The sequence below is a fragment of the Lipotes vexillifer genome, unplaced genomic scaffold, assembly GCF_000442215.2.
Source record: "Lipotes vexillifer unplaced genomic scaffold, Lipotes_vexillifer_v1.1 scaffold655, whole genome shotgun sequence".
In the NCBI taxonomy this organism is placed as follows: Eukaryota; Metazoa; Chordata; class Mammalia; order Artiodactyla; family Lipotidae; genus Lipotes; species Lipotes vexillifer.
Genome location: NW_006788208.1, coordinates 996,986 through 1,016,686, shown reverse-complemented (window position 1 = coordinate 1,016,686; position 19,701 = coordinate 996,986). Strand labels below are relative to the sequence as shown.

The 19,701-nt window shown below is 40.8% G+C and overlaps 1 protein-coding gene across 1 annotated transcript in view; it reads right to left on the bottom strand.

Annotated features, from left to right (window-relative positions):
- Nucleotides 1-16,694: 16,694 nt before the first annotated feature.
- The window catches only part of LOC103080966 (coiled-coil domain-containing protein 168), a 28,224-nt gene continuing 25,217 nt past the window's right edge, over nucleotides 16,695-19,701 (bottom strand). Inside the window, 4 exon segments of the mRNA XM_082931225.1 lie at nucleotides 16,695-17,337; nucleotides 17,395-18,584; nucleotides 18,587-19,422; nucleotides 19,561-19,701. The exon segment at nucleotides 19,561-19,701 is cut by the window's right edge and continues 1,161 nt beyond it. Coding sequence (XP_082787351.1) covers nucleotides 16,695-17,337; nucleotides 17,395-18,584; nucleotides 18,587-19,422; nucleotides 19,561-19,701 — 2,810 coding nt within the window.

The following is a 19,701-nucleotide window of genomic DNA, read 5'->3' as shown; positions in this document are numbered from 1 at the left end:
TCTTATTTAGAGTATACATTTTTCCATTCTCTTGGTTTAATTAATTTATAGGTGAAAATTGAGCTAGACTTTTTACTTTTTTCAAACAATTGCTTTTCTCTCTGAAATGTTCTCTCTTGGATAATTCTTATTATTTCCTTCAGCACAACACAGGCATCACTGTACCAGGAGGACTTCCAAAACTACTTCTGAGTGTAAACGTCGCTTACATTCTCTTCTGTCCAGTTTAGCTAGCCAAGATTTTGTCTCTTGCCTCCTGGATGTGAGGAACTGGAGGGTTGGGAGCCGGTATGGTTATCAGCATAGAAGAGATGCTCTTAAATGTTCAATGAATAAATTAAAGTATGAATAAATGATGGAACAAGTTATTTCTTCAACAGAATTCAGATCATACAAGTTTAAAATTTTCATGTAGATCAGTTTCTTTAGATGTAGAGGGATTTATCTACCAGCTCAAGGGTTCTCAAGCTTAAGTAATATATCAAGCACTTCTTCTCACCAAGATTAGATTTAAAATATCTAGAAAGTTACAAAGTGGATATAATAAACACCGAAAGTCCTGCCACTTACAATTTTAACTTAACATTTTATTGTATTTTATTCTGGGTTTTTTCAAAATATCGATACAAGCAAAGGTCCCTTTCAACAGGTATATGGTGCCAATCACGGGCTTCCTGCCTTTCTGCTCCATATTCACCCTTTTTTGCCTGCTCTGTGAAAACAGGTGTGGGTCCTTTAAAGATTTTTCCTTTGCCAGATGAAACAATGCTAAATTTTGTCAGTAGAGGGCGCAGGAGGATAGGGTTCAGGTGTGTCCCTCAGCCCAGCAGACATCCCAGGTTAGCCTCCTTTGGAGCCGGTGGCTTGCCCAGGACCCAGCTTCTCCAGAGCTCACAGCTCATCCACTGCTCTGCATGCAGTACCTGGCAGCCAGCAGCATCAGTGGCAGCAGCGTGCTGCCCTCTCCCCCAGCACCCTTGGGCGGTTTTGTAGCTCCATCCTTCCCCATGAACACCTTTCCTGGTATCCTCTAGGGCAGATTTCCAAGGAATATGGCCAGCACAACACCACGACAACTTCTCAGCAAGCCGCAGCCTGCCCTCTGAACAAGATGTGGATTTCAGCCCAACTGGTGGGGTAAGTGGAGAAAAGGGGGTTCCGTCTCAGCCCTAAGTACAGTGGCTGCTCCCTTGCTCTTTCTACATCCTTTCGTTCTCTTTTTAATAGCCAGTGCCTCATTATTCCAATCTCCTGTTACAGTTATCAGTTCTTTACATTCAACTTTCCCTTTTAAATTAAGGTGTGGTTTCTTTCTCTTGACTGGACCCAAGCAGAAATAGGTACCAGCAAGTGTCCCTTTCAGCAAGTATATTAAATGTATATTTCTCTAAGAAGGTGTGAAGTTAATGAATACGGCTGGCGTAGCTGCTTTTACATCTGGACGTATGGCACGGATTCATGTGTTATGTGCTTGTACTCTTGTCCCATAAGTGCCAGAGGGAATGATTCTGCTCATGTAGAGAAGTATGGCCACCCTTGGGGACCTGTCATCCTGACTCGTCCGAGCTATAAGTCACTGTGACTAACGATTATGCCCGTTGGAGTCTCGGGCAAAGAGAGGCAGCCTCGACTCAGACGCACCCCGAGGCCTTGAACTTGTTGCCCCCCAATGCGATTGCTCCCACCGGCACTCCCGCTTTTGAAAAGCAGCTGCTGGGCTCTTGGGCTCTCATGAAAGCCAGGTGACCCTCCTGCTGGATATTCCCATCTGAGGTGGGTAAACTTGAACTCAGAGACTAGAAGGTGCGGAGAACCCAATAAGCCCTGCTTGCGAAGGTTTCAGCCCACCTGAGCCAGCAGCATCACAGCTGAAAAGGTGGCCGCTAGCTCTCTGAGGGAAATTTTATCCCCCGCCTCTTCCATGAAGCCAAGCTGCTGGCTCTAGGGGGCCCTCAACTCACAAAGGGGCACAGCTGGGGAATTAATAAGAGTCATGTATTCTTTCAATTAATTTAACCAATTGAATATATGGAAGAGAGAAGAAGAGAGAGGGAGAGAGAGAGAGAGAGCGACCCAGCTCATTGGACATCACTGGAAGTACCAGGGAGCCAACTGCATTTGTTTTTTTTTTTTAAGTATAGTTGATGTACAACGTTGTGCTAGTTTCTGCTGTACCGCAAAGCGATTCAGTTATACATGTATATATATATATATATATATATATACTTGTTCATATTCTTTTCCATTATGGTTTATCACAGGATATTGAATACAGTTCCCTGTGCTATACAGCAAGACCTTGTTGTTTATCCATTCTATATATAATAGTTTGCATCTGCTAACCCCAAACTCCCACCCCATCCCTGTCCCCAGCCTTGGCAACCACTAGTCTGTTCCTTACATCTGTGAGTCTGTTTCGTAGGTAAGCTCATTTGTGTCATACTTTAGATTCCATGTATAAGTGATATCATATGGTATTTGTTTTTCTCTGTCTGACTTACTTCACTTAGCATGATAATCTCTAGGTTCATCCATGTTGCTGCAAATGGCATTATTTCATTCTTTTTTATGGCTGAGTGATACTCCGTTGTATATGTGTACCACATCTTCTTTATCCATTCATCTGTCAATGGCTATTTAGGTGGCTTCCATGTCTTGGCTATTGTGAATAGTGCTGCTATGATCATAAAGGTGCACGTAGCTTTTTGAATTGTAGTTTTGTCTGAGGACACCAATTTCTTTCTTTTTTTTAACATCTTTATTGGAGTATAATGGCTTTACAATGGTGTGTTAGTTTCTGCTTTATAACAAAGTGAATCAGCTATACATATACATATGTCCCCATATCTCCTCCCTCATGCATCTCCCTCCCACCCTCCCTATCCCACCCCTCTAGGTGGTCACAAAGCATTGAGCTGATCTCCCTGTGCTATACAGCTTCTTCCCACTTGAGGACACCAATTTCTTACTCTGAAAATTGGCAGTTAGAAGGAAAGAGTTATCTTGCCTTTCAGGATAATCAAATAGCCCTAACTGAAGAGTGACAGTTCTTATTTACAGAGGAATTCCAGCTAATACATACGAAAGAAATGATAGGAAAGTATCACTTAGCCATCCCTAATGAAATAATTGAATCAGGCAATAGTCATCAAAGGATAATATCACTTGACCAATGATTGGTGGGGAGCTATGATGGAGAGATCAGGCTGTCACCACCCAAACCCTTTGGTCAGTCTTAGCATCACTAAAAATAGAAACCAGACATTAGGTGCCTCCAGATGTAATGCAACATGACGAGCACAGCACCAGCTGTAACATATTCTTGCCAAAAAAAAAAAGTTAAACCTGAATCTAATCAAGTCTCTAGGGCAAACTGGAAGACATACAGGGGATAGAAAAGAAGTTAAATAAAATCACAGAGATACGAAAAAACAAATCAGAATGTGGGACATTCTATAGGACAACTGGTCTGGCTTATTGAACAAGCCAATGGTGGAGGAAGGGGGAGGACTCAGTTTGATGAAAAGAGCCTTAAAAAGCACAACCACCAAATGTAATGAGTGGACCCTGATTCCATCCTATTTTGAATAAACAATGTGTACAAATATTTTGAGATAATCAGGAGAACTTGGTCATAAAATGGTTCTGAAGAATTATTGTTAATTTTATTACATGTGATAATAACATTGTGATTAAAGAAGAAAATGTTTTTATATTTTAGGGACTAAAATATGCTGGAGGGAAATGACATGTCTAGGATTCTCTTGAAAATACTTTAGCGAAGAAAAAGAAAACAGACATGCATAGTTGAAATAAATGTGGAAAAATCTTGTTAACTGTTGAATCTGGGGAAATGGTATATAGGCATTCATGGCACTGTTCTCTGAAATTTGGGGCATGTTTTATAATAAAATCATTTAAAGTCTTTTAGACAATAGATGAAGTAATACAACAAAGTAGAAATTACAAGCTATTAAAATGAGCAGAAAAGGAACAAAGTATCAAAAATTCAGGGGTCATGTAAAAAAATATTCACCAGAAAAATTGTAGCCTTAAATGTATTTTTTTTTAAGAGTGACAAAAATAAAAAAGAATTTAAAGCTTAGGAAAAGGTACACTTCTGCACATGGTTGAGATGGGACTGGATTTACCCACCTGCCTGAAACAACAAAAAACTAGGCAGCATGTAGAAAACAGTGGTTGCCAACATACTGAACATCACGCAACAAAAGAAAGTGATCCCAGAGAAACAGAAAACACGAGAGGTGAGTCCTGTGGTTAACCCATTTTCTTGCATCAAGTTTCCAGGCCATAGAGAAGTGGGCATGAACCCAGGACTATGTTCCAGAACTATGGCTCCATAGTTTAGTAAAAAGTTAAACAAAGGTCTGACATAAAATCCAGCCATTCACTTAGGTGTTTACATAAATGAAATGAGGGAGTACATCTATACAAAGATGTGTACATGGATGCTCCTAGCAATTTTATTCACAGTAGCCAAAAGCTAGACATTACTCTATTGTTTAACCATAGGTGAATTGATACATTATGGTATATTCATACAATGAAACAAAGTACTACTTAGCAGTAAGAAGGAATGAGCAATTGATATATGCAACATCATGGATGAATCTCAAAATAATTATGTTATTTATATAAAATTCTACAAAATGCAAACTAATTATCGTGTCAGAAAGCAGACCAGTGGTTTCCTGCAGAATGAGGGTGGAGCGGGTGAAGAAAGGCAGGATGGAGAGATTTTTTTAAAACGCACAAGGAAATTTTGGGGAGTGATGTATATGTTTATTATTTTGTTTGTGGTGGTGGTTTCATGGGTGTCAAATGTGTTGAACTTAGAAAATTGTACAATTGAAGAATATGTAGTTTACTGTGTTCAACTCTATCTCGATAAAGCTATTTAAACAATAACAATGAAATACCATTTAATATTCATTAGATGGAAAAAAATTTAAAAGATTGACAGTATCTAATCATTATGAGGTTGCAGAAGAAAGAACATGATCATATATTATGGTATATGAGTAGGGAATGGCGTCGTGGAGGGTAATTGGTCAGAATTCTCCAAGATTTCACAGGTGCATTTACAAAGTGCTGTGAATGTAGGGAGCTCTCTGGGGAGATGGTGACCCAAACGCTTCTGTGCCCCCTTCCTCGCCCAACTACTTTTTTTTTTTTTTTTACGCGGCTCTCTCCCCTACTCCTACTCTGTGTTAGAGTGTCTCTTACATGCTTTACATACATTTAATTCTCACCTTGTGTGTGTGTGTGTGTGTGTGTGTGTGTGTTACGCGGCTCTCTCACTGCTGTGGCCTCTCCCGTTGCGGACCACAGGCTCCGGACGCGCAGGCTCAGCGGCCATGGCCCACGGGCCCAGCCGCTCCGCGGCATGTGGGATCTTCCCGGACCGGGGCATGAACCCATGTCCCCTGCATCGGCAGGCGGGCTCTCAACCACTGCGCCACCAAGGAAGCCCACCCAACTACTTCTTTTGAGCAAAATAGCTGCTGGGCTTCCAGACTTCCATATTTTGCATGGGGATCTGCCAGGATTCAGGTGCAGAGGACCTTGCTAGCTTCCTCCTCACTCTCTGCTGGGCTCACCCCCTACAAAGCAGAACAGCTTCTGAGCTAAAATATAAGAAACTTACCGAAGAAAAAGATCTGGAGCAGTGTTGAATGTCTCATTTGTCATTACTCGAGGCTGGGAGACAGATGGTATTTACAAACTGCTGCTAGAAAAGGCTGTCATCCAAGATTCCCACATCCAGCTGAGGAACCATACATCCAGGTAGCAACAGAAACACCTACGTGGACATACGTGGTTTCAAAGATTGAAACATCGATATTTCATGTGATGAATATACTAGAGAAATCTGGTTACAATAAACAACAAGTAAATGAGAAAATCAACTTCAGGATGAAGTGGAGAGGAAATAGTTTCGAGCGATGACTCTAGTGATATATAGTTAAATCCAAATGGTTGATGGTAGATCGGGTTTCTAGAATTCTGTATAAATGTTAAGTAAGGAATCTTGCAAGAGAAAAGGTGTTCTGCAAATGAAACCCTGTCAATAGGCTGGGAGTAAAATATCCAGTTCTCTCACCTAAACCTGGTACCCACAGGAAGCAAAACTATCTAAAGATCTTATCTGAGAAGAGGAAAATAAGGGGAGCTAAAAGTTAGAAAGCATGAAAGGAATGACCTTCAGCAAGAGGGTCCCCTGCTCTGCACCCATGCCTTGGTGGGCTCGGCTTTCTTCCGTACAGAGCCCACCTTCCCGGGAAGGAGTGTGCTGAGTGTGTGGCAGGGGAGGTGTCCACCCACCTTCTTTGGGACCGTGCTGTGTGTTCCTAGGATTCCACCCCATCCCAATCGAAAGGCCCTGAGCCAACTCTCAGGGTCTGAATGTGTTCTTTTCCAAGTCTCTTCTCCAGAGAATGAACACACACCGTAGGACCCAGCAGGGGGCAAGGGACAGCTCTGTGTGTGTGTGTGTGTGTGTGTGTGTGTGTGTGCATGTGTGTGTGTTGGGGAAGGTTGATGGAACTTGCATGTGTGTGCTGCTGTGTTCACACCTGCAAATGTGATGTCCTTCCTTGTGAGAACGGGCCAAGTTGGGAAGTAAGTGGGGAGGGCTGTGGGCCAGAGTCCTGAGCCAAGATTACCCCTCCTGCACTGTCACTTTCCCGTGCAGATCTCTAAGAGGTCTGAGGATTCTAAATTTGAGCCCGGGCTCCCAGTGCGTTATGAAGATTTAGTTGTCACCTGAAGGATGGATAGAATACGTTTTATATAATGGCTTGTTAGTTTATTGATAACTTTTGCGTATTTAGACAAATGGTATGTGGGTCTCCCTTTGCATTCTTGCCCTGGGCCCTGTAAATGTCAGGCCATCCTTGTATGTGCAAATGATGAGCCATGAATTCAGAGAAGGAAGAGATGAGGACAAGCTGGTGGGAGCCATCAAGAAAGGCTTCATGAGAATTCTCTGCCAATCGCGGTATTTTAGGCTAGGAGACAGCTGAGATCATGCCAGCTAAAAAGTCAGGTATCTTTTATTTAGGCTCACATAGGGGAAACCATTAACCTAATACAGCGCTCTTATTTTACAATAGAAAACCCAGGGAGGTTGGGCAGATAGTAACAGAGCTGGACCTGACCCCATGGTCTCCTGGCAGGAAATTCTGTGCCTCTCCGCTTTCCTGTTTGCTTCAGCTGGCCAGTTGGGGAAGAGTAGCAGCTTTGGAAAAACAGGAGCGTGGAGAAGTTCAAGGAGGGGCAGAGAGGAGATTGAAGCTTCCTAAAGGGGGACCAAAGAGTGCCTCCCCTCTGTGTCTGGAAACACAGCCTAAAGTAGCTGCCTTTGAAATCTCATACCCGATCTTAAAGGGAATGTGAATTGTGTATCCTGCTCTCTAATGAGGCTTTGCAATTAGACTGGGGGTAGAACTCAGATGTTGCCCATTAACTGGTGACTTTGGCCAAGTTATCGAAACTTTGAACCTCAGTTTCCACATCTGTAAAATGGGAGTAATAACGCCAGGGTCCACGTGAAAAGTAAATGTTATGATGTATATCAAGCATGCCTGGTGCTTGATCAGTGTTGGCTAATGAGCTCTCCCTGGCATAGGAGGGAACAGAACTTCCCTAAAGAAATGGTCACTCACGGTCTGGTCACATGGCTCTGCATTGTGCATCAGGATGGTATTATTCACTGTTTAGAATGTATATTGAAATGTATTTACTCCTTTTGGAAAATGATATGGCAGTAACAGCTGAGTTTTGAAGAACTGATGACATGTTAACTTAGAACGAACACAGAGTAATGCTGAGTCCTGATAAATTTACTGTGCAGCAGCTCACAATCAGTTGAGATTCTTGGATGAAGGGCGAGCTTTCCTTTCCAGAGTTCCAGTCTATTTTTGTCAGCAAGGAGAGGTGATATGGCTTATTTTGTAATAATTCTTGTAATCCTATGATGATATGCATGTTCTAAATCTACTAATGAGTTGGCTAAGATGCAGTACTATGCTTTTCTGGATATTTAGGGGGAATGTCTATCTGAGTTGCTGGGAAAGCCATGGAATTGTTTATATGTTGTCCAGAGGAATCAGGAATAGATCTTTGACAGTTGTTTTTTTTTTTTAAACTAGCAAACATCTTAAATATGAAATTTATATGTCTTAAAATGAAATTAGTAAAAATATAGGAATTTGGTAGTATGTTCTCCCTGCAGGTAACTATGAATTTTAGAAGAAATGGAATGTTAAGTTGTATGAAGCTATCACTGTTGCTGCAAGTAATAGAATTGCTTCCCCCATCTCCCTCTCCCTCTGGATTTTTTTTTGATCCATTTCATGCATTTCGTCTATACCCCACCCCATACCTCAGACAACCACCAATCTGTCCTCTACATCCATGAGTTGGGGGTTTTTGTTTTTTTGCTTGTTTTTAGATTCCACATATAAGATCATATGATCTTATCTTTTTCTGTCTGACTTCTTTCACTTATTATAATGCCCTCAAGGTCCATCCATGTTGTCACAGATGGCAAGATTTCATTCTTTCTTTTAATGGCTGAAAAAATATATATATATCAGTCACATCCTTTTTACCCATTTATCCATCAATGGACATTGAGGTTGTTTCTGTCTTGGCTATTGTCAATAATACTGCAACGAACATAGGGCTGCATATATCTTTTTGAATTAGTGTTTTCATTTTCTTTGGATAAGTACCCAGAAGTGGAATTATTGGACCATATGGTGGCTCTATTTTTAAGTTTTTGAGGGACGTCCATACTGTCTTTCATAGTGGCTGCACCAGTTTACATTCCCACCAATAATGCACAAGGGTTCCCTTTTCTCTGAATCCTTGCCAAAACTTGTTATTTCTTGTCTTTTTAAAAATTTAAGTAAATTTAAATATTGACTTACAATATTGTACCAGTTTCAGGTGTACAGCAAAGTGATTCCGTTAGATTTTTGGCTATTGAGTTGTATGAGTTTTTTTTGTTTGTTTGTTTGTTTTTTGCGGTACGCGGGCCTCTCAGTTCTGTGGCCTCTCCCGTTGCGGAGCACAGGCTCCGGACGCGCAGGCTCAGCGGCCATGGCTCACGGGCCCAGCCGCTCCGCGGCATGTGGGATCTTCCCGGACCGGGGCACAAACCCGTGTCCCCTGCATCGGCAGGCGGACTCTCAACCACTGCGCCACCAGGGAAGCCCCTGTATGAGTTTTTTATACATTTTGGATATTAATCCCTTACCAGATATGTGATTTGCAAATATTTTCTCCCATTAAGTAGGTTTGCCTTTTTTGTTGATGGTTTCCTTTTCCGTGCAGAAACTTTTCTTTTTTGCGGTACGCAGGCCTCTCACTGTTGTGGCCTCTGCCGTTGCGGAGCACAGGCTCCGGACGCGCAGGCTCAGCGGCCATGGCTCACGGGCCCAGCCGCTCCGCGGGACGTGGGATCTTCCCGGACCGGGGCACGAACCCGCGTCCCCTGCATCGGCAGGCGGACACTCAACCACTGCGCCACCAGGGGAGCCCGTGCACAGAAACTTTTTGATGCAGTCCTCCCCCTTCTTCTTCTTCTTCTTTTCTTCTTTCTTTCTTCCTGTTTTCCTCTTGTTTTGCTTTTGGTGTCAAATCCAAAAAATCATCAAGATTGTTGTCAGGGAGATTACCATCTATGTTTTCTTCTAGGAGTTTTATGGTTTCAGGTCTTACATTCAAGTTTTTAATAAATTTTGAGTTATTTTTAGTGTATGGTATAAGATAGTGGTCCAGTTTCATTCTTTTGCATGTGGCTGTCCAGTTTTCTCAACAGCATTTATTGAAGAAACTGCCTTCTCCCCTTTGTATATTCTTGCCTCCTTTGTTGTAGATTAATTGACCACATATGCATGGATTTAGTTCTGGGCTCTCTATTCTGCTCCATTGATCTATGCGTCTGTTTTTATGCCAATACCATATATTTTGATTACTGTGGCTTTGAAGTATAGTTTGAAATCAGGGAGCTTGATGCCTCCAGCTTTGCTCTTCTTTCTGAAGAGCGCTTTGGCTATTTGGTGTCTTTTGTGGTTTCATACAAATGTTAGGATTGTTTTTCTAGTTCTGTGAAAAATGCCACTGGAATTTTGACAGGGATTGCATTGACTCTGTAGATTGATTTGGGTAGTATGAACATTTTAACCATATTAATTCTTCCAATCCATGAGCATGGATATCTTTTCATCTATTTGTGTCTTGTTCAATTTCTTCCATTAATGTCCTATAGTTTTCAGTGAACATATCTTTCATGTCCTTGGTTAAATTCATTCCTAGGTATTTTATTCTTTTTGATGCAATTGTAAATGGAATTGTTTTCTAAATTTCTCTTTCTGATAGTTCATTATTAGTGTATAGAAACACAACAGATTTTTGTATATTGATTTTGTATCCTGTAACTTGACTGAATTCACTCTAGGTCCATCTTGCTCTCCCTGGCACAATACTCGGCAATGACTATTTCTAAAAGATCCTACTAGTTGCTATTATTGTCCAGGGACAATAATCTGGACACTAGAAGTGCATATCATTCAAGACAACACCTGGATGTTATCAGAGTAGCACCTGAGGAAGCCAGTATAGAATATTTTAGTGAAATAATGGAAGCCTTTTAGAATGTGTGTCTGGTAGATATTCTTATTTTACCACTCTTGTCGTTTAATTAATTCAACAAATATTTGGGGAAAGAGAATTCTGAGAAGGGGAATAACTAGAGCAAGGACCCTAAGTGGAGGCATACCTAGTATATTCAATGGACAGAAAGGAGGCCTGTGTGGCTAGAATGTAGTCAACGAAAGAGAAATATAAGATGAGCTTGGAAGGTTAGTAAAGAGCCAAATCACATAGCACCTTGGAGGCTGTTGTATGGACTTTGATTTTTCTCTGAGTAAAACGGGGCTTCACTGGAAGGTACTGAATAGCAGAGAGTGCTTTCAATATCTTTCTTTGTTTTTCTTTTTTTTTTTATCAACATTTTTCCTATGTAATGATTTAAAAATTTTTTTTTTAATTTTTGGCTGCGTCAGGTCTTAGCTGTGGCATGCAGGATCTTTCATTGTGGCGCATGGGCTTCTCTCTAGTTGTGGCATGTGGGCTCTATAGCTGCAGCCCACAGGCTCTATAGTTGTGGTGTATGGGCTCAGTAGTTGATCTGGTGTATGGGCTCAGTAGCTGATCTTTCATTGCGGCATATGGGCTCTTCGTTGGGGTATGCGGGTTTCTCTCTAGTTGTGGCACACCATCTCCAGAGTGTGTGGGCTTAGTTGCCCTGTGGTGTGTGGGATCTTAATTCCCCAACCAGGGATCGAACCCACGTCCCCTGTAATTGGAAGGCAGATTCTTAACCACTGGACCACCAGGGAAGTCCCTTCTTTGTTTTTATTTTCAAAAATTTTATGGTGATGTATCTTGGCATGAATTTCTTTGGGTTTATCCTGTCTGGGAGTTTCTCACTGATTCTTTTGTCATTTCCATTTTCTGCTACTGAGCATATTCAATGAGGCTTTTATTTCATTTTCCAACTTGAAAAATTTCAATTGATTCTTCCTTTTACCCTGTATTTCTTTTCTGTGTCTTTATTATTTTTTTTTCATTTGTTTCACGAGTGTTCAGAATTGCTCATTGGAGCATTTTTATGATGACTGCTTTAAAATCTTTCACAGATTCTTGTCTTTTCTCACTGAGGTGAGATGAGATGTTCCTGGTTCTTGGTGTGATGAGTAATATTTGAAGATATTCTGGACTTTTTTCTAGTTCCACTTTAAATCTTCTAACTGGCCAGCTAGTTACCTTATTTGGTGGAAGTCTGGGCACCACCCTCAGGCTCTGTGAACACTTTAACCCTGGGCTGGTAGGATGGGGGCCCTGTGTCAGCTCATAGACAGGGAACAGTCCACACCCGCACTGTTCCCAGGGGAGAGAGGAGAGGGTGTGATTTATTTGTGATATTTGGAATAGAGCAGGTATTGTGAAAAGGGCTCCGTACTGCTCAGCTTCCCATTCCCTGGTCCTTTGGGTACAGAGATCAGTCTTTTCTTCACCTGCTCCATTTGTTAGCGTTTCTGGGCGGTCCCAAACCTATGCCCTGTGGCCACATGGAATTGGTTTAAATTGTGGGGGAAACACAGCGATATCTGTTGGACACAGCGTGAACTACTAGCTCAAGGGACTTCACAATCATTCAATGGTGCTACATTCCTTTCCACTATGTAAATTCTTGGTGAAGCTGAGGTTTTTAGCTGTTGCGAAAGGAAAAGCAAGTACTGCACAAAAATCAACGTGAAGTGTCCAATCTGATTCCCAAAGTTTGGAACGTTGTGCAGGGCCCAACAGGTATACACATCCAACTAGTAAGTGTGGTTATTTAAGAATGAAATAAAATTATTTTTTCTTTTGATTTATATTGCTTTTTTTTCAAGCAACTCCTAAGTGGTTAAGATATAAATCATAATTAAGTTGTTTGGACCTATGCTACTTAATATGCAGAATTGTTGGCTTATTTATTTTGCCCTAGGAGTGTAATGAAAAAAACCAGAGGCCTGAAAGCCCTGAGAAAGTTTGGTAACCTCTGACTCAAGGATGAATTCCTGCTGCTTTCTCTATTTCTTCCAAGTTATGCGTCAGGCCTTGCAGGGGTGTAGTTGTGTGCAGTAGAACTAGGAAATTCTCAGACCTAAGTGTACATCTTGCTAATGACAAACACTGTCTCTGTCCTCCCAAGTTCCCTCATTACCTCAAAACACAAGCCTAAATCTCTCTCCCCAGTTTTAACGGCTCATGGCTACACCATCACCATCTGTTGTAACTTGGGTCTTTAAAGCCAAGAGGAAACACATGGCTTGGTTCCTCCAGAGTCTTGTGTGTCTAAAAGAAGGCAGGCCATGTGGGTCACCAGAAGATTTGGCTTGGGTGTTCATCAATTTGCCAATACCCATTCCAAATGGGTAATTCTTGACAGATGGCTTAGGACAAATAATTTTGGCCTCAGAACTGCTTTTGTTTTCTCCAGCAAAGATACCAGGAAGATATGCATGTGTGTTGGGGAAATTAGATGCCCCAGGCTGTGTTTGTGTACGTATGCATGTGTCTAATCATGTCCTGTCGCAGCGCTTTGCAAAGACTGTCTCTTCTTGACCTGTTAACTGTGAGCTTCCCAAGTTGAGATTGTGCTTTGTTAGGTCCGGCACCCGGGACAAGGCCTGGCACATGGCAGACACTGAATAAATGTTTGTTGCTAGAATATGGAAATTAATTAATTAATGTAATCTGATGTGCATAAGCAGATGTACCATAAAGGCTAAAGAAGCTTGAGCTTCAGGGCCCCAAAGATTTGTTAGAGTGCGACGTTTTAACTCCAATTAGTTAAAAGTATTCTTGCTTTCCACTTTGATTTACACTTTGTCACATCTGACTTTGTGTTTGGGGGTTTAGGCTCAGGGGAAGTTGAGTCAGGATGCATTTAGTTTGGGTTTAGTGGGCTACATGTTTATGTGATTGACATTCACTTTTGTCTATAACTATGCTGGCCATCCTGGTATAGAGATAAGTTCTAGGAATCCTTCTGCCCACTGGGAAGGACACATCTCAGGTTGGGACTTGAGGGTGCAAGGCTATATAGCTTCCTACAGTGCCCAGAGCAAGAGGAATATGTGTCATAGAGGAGAAACAAGACTTGGAAGATTTGGAGAGGAAACTGGAAAAGTCTTCCATGCATCAGGTGTGTAAAATTATAAGCTATAAATCATTCTCTACAACACCTAGTCAAAAAGGACGTTCTTTTCCAAAAGGAAGAGAATCAAAAGAGCAGATGCATTCGCTATACTTTCTTTTTTAATGAGGATTCCATGACATAGAGTTTATGATATTTGTTTCTGGAGTACACACCTATGCTAGTACCACAGACAGCAAGGACATCTGTGGGCAAAGTAACACATTTATGCATCTCAGCTTGTCAGCTTGCATCTTACAGTACTTTCTGCATCCTGTTTAGATGAAGTCTGGTGGTTCCAGATGAAATGGGTGTGCTAAATGGTCACTGAGTCAGCAAAGGTGCTTGAACTTTCTAAATTGTTAATAGTAAACAAGTGTTGATCAACCCCCAGAAGACTGGTTTACTTTTGATCTCTATAGGAAAAATTGTATTACAAAATTGTTGTTTTATGAAGAGGTGATCAAAGAGCATGCAGCCAAAAAAAAAGTAGGAAAAAAGTGTACTAAGCAGTTAATAACAAGTATAAAAAGCAGTTATCTTTTTTGGACTCATGATGGTTTTAGTTTGATCAGCTTTATACAATTTGAAATGTGTATTGATTTCTCACTCTAAATAAATATTCCCTTTCATATCTAATTTGGTATTCAAAATTTTGTAATATTTTTCAAATAGATTGACAAATAGACATTTGATGTCTCAGTGCAAGTTCTTCACAATACGAGAACTAGTCACTTAATCCCTCCCTACCATTTATGGTAAGAAATTTTGCTATTTCAGCTGTAACAGCTCTAAGTATATATATAACAGCTCTATATAACATATAACTATATAACAGCCCTATAGAACATGTAACTATAGAACAGCTCTATACAGCAGATAAATATATAAAAGCCCTATAGCTGTGACAGCTCTAATTTGCATTGCCAGAAGTGACAGGCAGTCTTCTGAAACACTACATTTTACTCTAAATGGTGCACACTGTGTAATCTATTTAAAGACCTTTTAAGGAACAAGTAGGAATTCACAGTTAAATAATTTCAATCTGAAATGAGGACACTATCAGCAAACTGCAGGTTGTGGGAAACTCTACAGAACAAACAACCTGGTTTCTTCAATTTGAAGGAAAAAAAAAGCAATGGAATGGGAACTATTAGAAAATGACATTCATGAGATAGTTGGAAATCATCTGACTGAATATTTGATATTACATAATTATTGTTACTTCTTAGATATGAGATGGTTGTTAAAAAGTTATCTTGTAGAGATATGTAAAATATTTTTAGATAAAATTATATACCTGTAATTTGCTTCAAAATACTAATGGAGAAGTGGATGAGGCAGGTACGACTATAGGTTAAAGTTTAAGAGCTGAGTGAGGGGCACATAGAGGTACATTATACTACTGTCTTTTTTGTGTGTGTATGCTCAAAATTCTCTATAATAAAAAGTAATAAAATACTCAATTTGATTGTCAGACCCAACAGACATGACTCAGATGCCAAGACCATCATACGGATGACAGAATCTAGTGCGTGGTTGTAGTGCATGTCTTAGGGAGTTAAAGTCTTGATAAATGTCAAGAAGTGAAATAATTTAATTGTTTCTATTATTAAAATTAAAAGTTGTGTGTAAGTTGTATACAATTAGATACTTTCCTTGGTAAAAAAAAAATTGGAAATTTTTATAGTTTTGTATTTTATTAAGCATGCCCAAATATTCCACACATAGGAAATATGTGTTTTAAAGAGCTCAAGTAGCATTTATAATAGAGGAAGCATTGTTATCCTAGCATGAATATAATGGTGATATGAAAAATATAATAATATAATAAAATGATTAACATTATGGAATTTTTATGAGGCAAAAAATTGTTTTTTTTTCCAAATGAGACCAATATTTTATTTACATGTAAGAAATAAGCCAGTACAAAATACATTCAAAAAAATTCACTTGGCGCTAAAAATCCCACCACCACCCCACCCCCAATCTCACACATCTGGGTTCTTCTCCTGGCAGCCCCTGGGTCAACTCAGCTTTTCTGGGCCTCCTGCAAGAGCCTGGGGGCAGGGGGTGGGGTCAGCAGCCCTGAGGGCAAAGGTGAGGGTGCACTGCTGGCAGTGCCCCGGATCACACTCCATCTCTCAGTCACCTCTGTCTACAGGTGGACCTGCTCCATCCCCCACCAGGGCCCTCACAACCCAGGGCAGGTGGTTATAGGAGGCCAGGTAGTTCAGGTGCACTGAGAGGTGTCTCCCTTCACCTGGCAGTGCTGTGGGGCGGCTCCCTGCCCGCCCCCGCCAGAGGATGCAGTAGCAGGTGCTCTGTGCCAAGGTCCCCAAGTGCCTTGATGCCCTAGCCATGGCAGGTGGTGAGCAGGTACAGGTCACAGAGCTGCTGTGGGTTCCACTTGTGGTTGGGGACAAGGACAAAGCCGTCAGAGGAACCTGGGTTCTCAAAACCAGTACTTATCCCTGTATCTTGTGACATTTGACAATGTTGAACCCTCGCTGCTACTTGAAATTGTCTCCCTTCAGTATCTATGTCCTCCTACCTTTCAGGGTACTCTCAATCTCATGTATGGGCTACAATTCCTCCGACTCACCCTTCAGTCATGGGGCCGGGGGCGTGGGGAGGGTGGGAAGGGGGCTTCAGCATCTGCGGGCTTCTCCTTTGGGGATTATAAGGCAGTAGCACAAACTGAGGGGAGATCTCACGCATGGCTGGACCAAACCGGAAATCATCTGCTTTCCCATCCATCCCTTCCAGAACTGTGCAAATCTACTGTAGAAATAAAAGGTATCAGTTTAGAAAACACTTCATGAGGAAACCATTTGACTTTATATGATTTTATTATTCAAAGAATATCACAAGAGCGACCAGCTTTCCCCTCGAGATGAATCTTGATATGGTAACATCATTTTTGACGAACGAGGCTGAAGGACCCTAACAGCGACCCCAGCAGCTTTTTGGATGAACTCCATATGTTGCAAGAACTTGAAATCTTGGCCACCACGGGACTTCTGAAGTTCTTCTTCCTTAAAGTGTTGCGGGGAATAGTCCAGCGAACGGTTTGGGGTATAATCTCTGGCGAGTCTGATGGTATACAGGCATAAAAAAATGGCTGGTTTTGTTCTCTTTCAGAATGGAAGCTGATATCCTCTTGAGGAGGTTTTGATGCGGACTTATGTTTGCTTGGGAAATAATCTGATATTTCTGACTCATAATCCCGTACTTTCTCCTTTCTTGTGAGTTTCTCTTTACACTGTGTATAACTGTCATCACATTCCCAAGGAGTGTTGTTCTTTCTAGATAAATACAATTTGGCCTTCTTTCGTTCTTTGCTTTCCGAATGCCTGTGAGGTTTGCCTTGGCTTTTTGCAAGATGTAATTCAATATCTGATTCCGTTAAGGGGACTAAAGAATAACATTTTCCACTCCTTGCAGTCTGCGAAAGCTTCTTTTCGCTGAACGGAACGGAAGATGATACAGACAAAACCTCTACAGTATTTAAGGAACTGTGACACCACAAGTCAGGAGGTCGCATTTTGGAAGATGACCTATGTTTCCTGCTTTTGTGAGGTTCATAAGAAGGTGGTGTCATTTCGGAGGATGACCTATGTTTTCTGCTTTTGTGAGATTCGTAAGAAGGTGGTGTCACAAATGAATGTTCTTGACAGGCTCTAATATGATGGGAACCTGAATCTTCACTGTAAAGTGGTTTCAAATCAGTTTTGATTTTTTTCTTCTTGTAGAGATTTTCCACAGGCATGTCTTTCTGTAATTCAAACAGAATATTCTGTGATTTCCAACTTAAATAAGGGTTGGCATCTGAAAATATACATTCTTCACTCTCGTGTACATCAAGAGCTGAGCATTCCTCCAAGTTATCTGAACTCTCAATATTTGTCTGACTATCAGTAAAATCTTCAAAATTCTGAATTGAATGGGAATCAGCTAAATCCTGAGTCTTTTCCTGAGTCTTTAAATCAACAGATTCACATGTATTTGTTTCTTGAAACCATACATGACATCGTTTATCTTTTTCTGGAGTCACATGAGATTTTAACGTTGAAAGAGCCATGGTATCTTTCTGCACTGTGTTGTGTTGATCAGGGTCAGAGGCAGACACCTGAGCGGGCTCCAAGAAATTTCTGACTAATGATGAGTTTTCATGGAAACTTTGCTTTTTGAAAGAGATATGTTCTTCTAACGGTCTTGTACCAATGGAAAGACCACCACTTTCTCCACTATTGTGTACTTTTTCACGTATTGCAACTGTCTGTAATTTAAGAATATGTTTGGGAAGTGCATTTGGCTTAGGGAACATACTTTTGACTGGAAAGCCCAGAAGAAAACGAAGGTATTTGTATTGTAAATAAAGATCTATTTGATGAAGAGATTTTTCCTCAAAAAGTAACAAAACTCTGTTTTTTCGTTTTGGTACTTTGACACCTGAATGAATACATTTAGATAAAGGCTTCCTTCCATCCTGAGCCCTGGCCATTGTGTAAGATTCTCTTACAATTCTGGGAAAGGCTTTCATTTGAATCTCCAGTGTTTTCATAGAAAAGTGTATGAGAAGTTTGTTTTTTTCTCCTACTGAATAGTTTTGGAGAATATGAGGCAATGTCATCTCTCTAGCAGAAGTCAAAGGAGATGTTCCACTATCTAGCTCATTTATACTCTTTAACTTTGTAATGATCTTTTCATTGCCCCTTGAAACATTAACAATCAGTGACTTCATACAGCTGACAGGAGGTGAGTCTTTTTGGTATTTGAGCTTTAGGTTAAATTCTATGGTATCAAAATCCCTCCCAGAGACAAAAAGAACATTTTTTTATGTCTTGGAGAGAGCTTCCAACTGTTATGTTTTGAAATAGCCAGTTTTTGATAAAAGTTGAACTTCTGGAAGGGTTGTTTTACCACCTCTGGTATCAAGTTCAGTTTTATTTCAGGTGCTTTTGACTCTAAATGATTAGTGGGCTTGATTTTTTCTTTGCAAGTAAAATTTTCTAAAATAGGTTTTGGCTGCAATTTGGGATGTATTGTCATGTATGTTGCATCTGGACCCCCTGCCAAAGGTGGTGACTTCCAATCATCAAATCCTTCAGATTTGACTCGTGGAGGTTCTTTCCTTTGCTGTACACTGATCACGAAGTTTGAGGTCCACTGTTGCATGGCCTCTTCTGGCACCGAGTGTTCTGCATTTTTAACAATTTCACTCTCACCAGCAGCTGAGTCTCTAATTGCTGTTTTCTGGGTATCTGATGATTCCTGGAGATTCTGCTGTGGACGAGAGGATCCCATGATTCCTGGTGCGTCTTTGTCTATTTTGCTCCCTGACTCTAGATAAAGAGGTGCTGATGGGATGGAAAGAAAAGTTCTTGTCAAAACCATACATGGTTCATCTTTACCTTTGTGCACTTCTTCCCCTGACCCTTTAATAACATTCAACACAAATTCCTTTGTACTAAGGACATGTGGTATTGGTGAAATCGTTGCCTCTTTGTGATGTGTCCTGAGCCTCATATCTACTTTTTTCACATCATACTTTTTTTCTTTCTCTGACATATGTTGTTTTCTTTTTATTACATCACTACCAATTCCCTTCGTATCTGGTCTCTTCTTTGCATTTGATAATGCTGAAAGCATTCATAGAAGTAGAGAGGGTTTTTTAATTCCAAGCCTTCCTTCATCTACTTGTGTACCTTTATCCAATTCCAGCTTAGGTGGAGGTTTGGAAACATAAATATTTCTTACCACCGTACTGGGTGGTTTACCTTGACTTTCCTGTTTCTTTTGCTCTATCCCCGCAATGTTCAGATGTAATTCTGTTCTGTGGAGCATATATGAAGAAGGTGACTTCTTGGACTTCAAAGTTATATCTTTGGTGTGCATCGCACCTCTCCTATCTACCATTT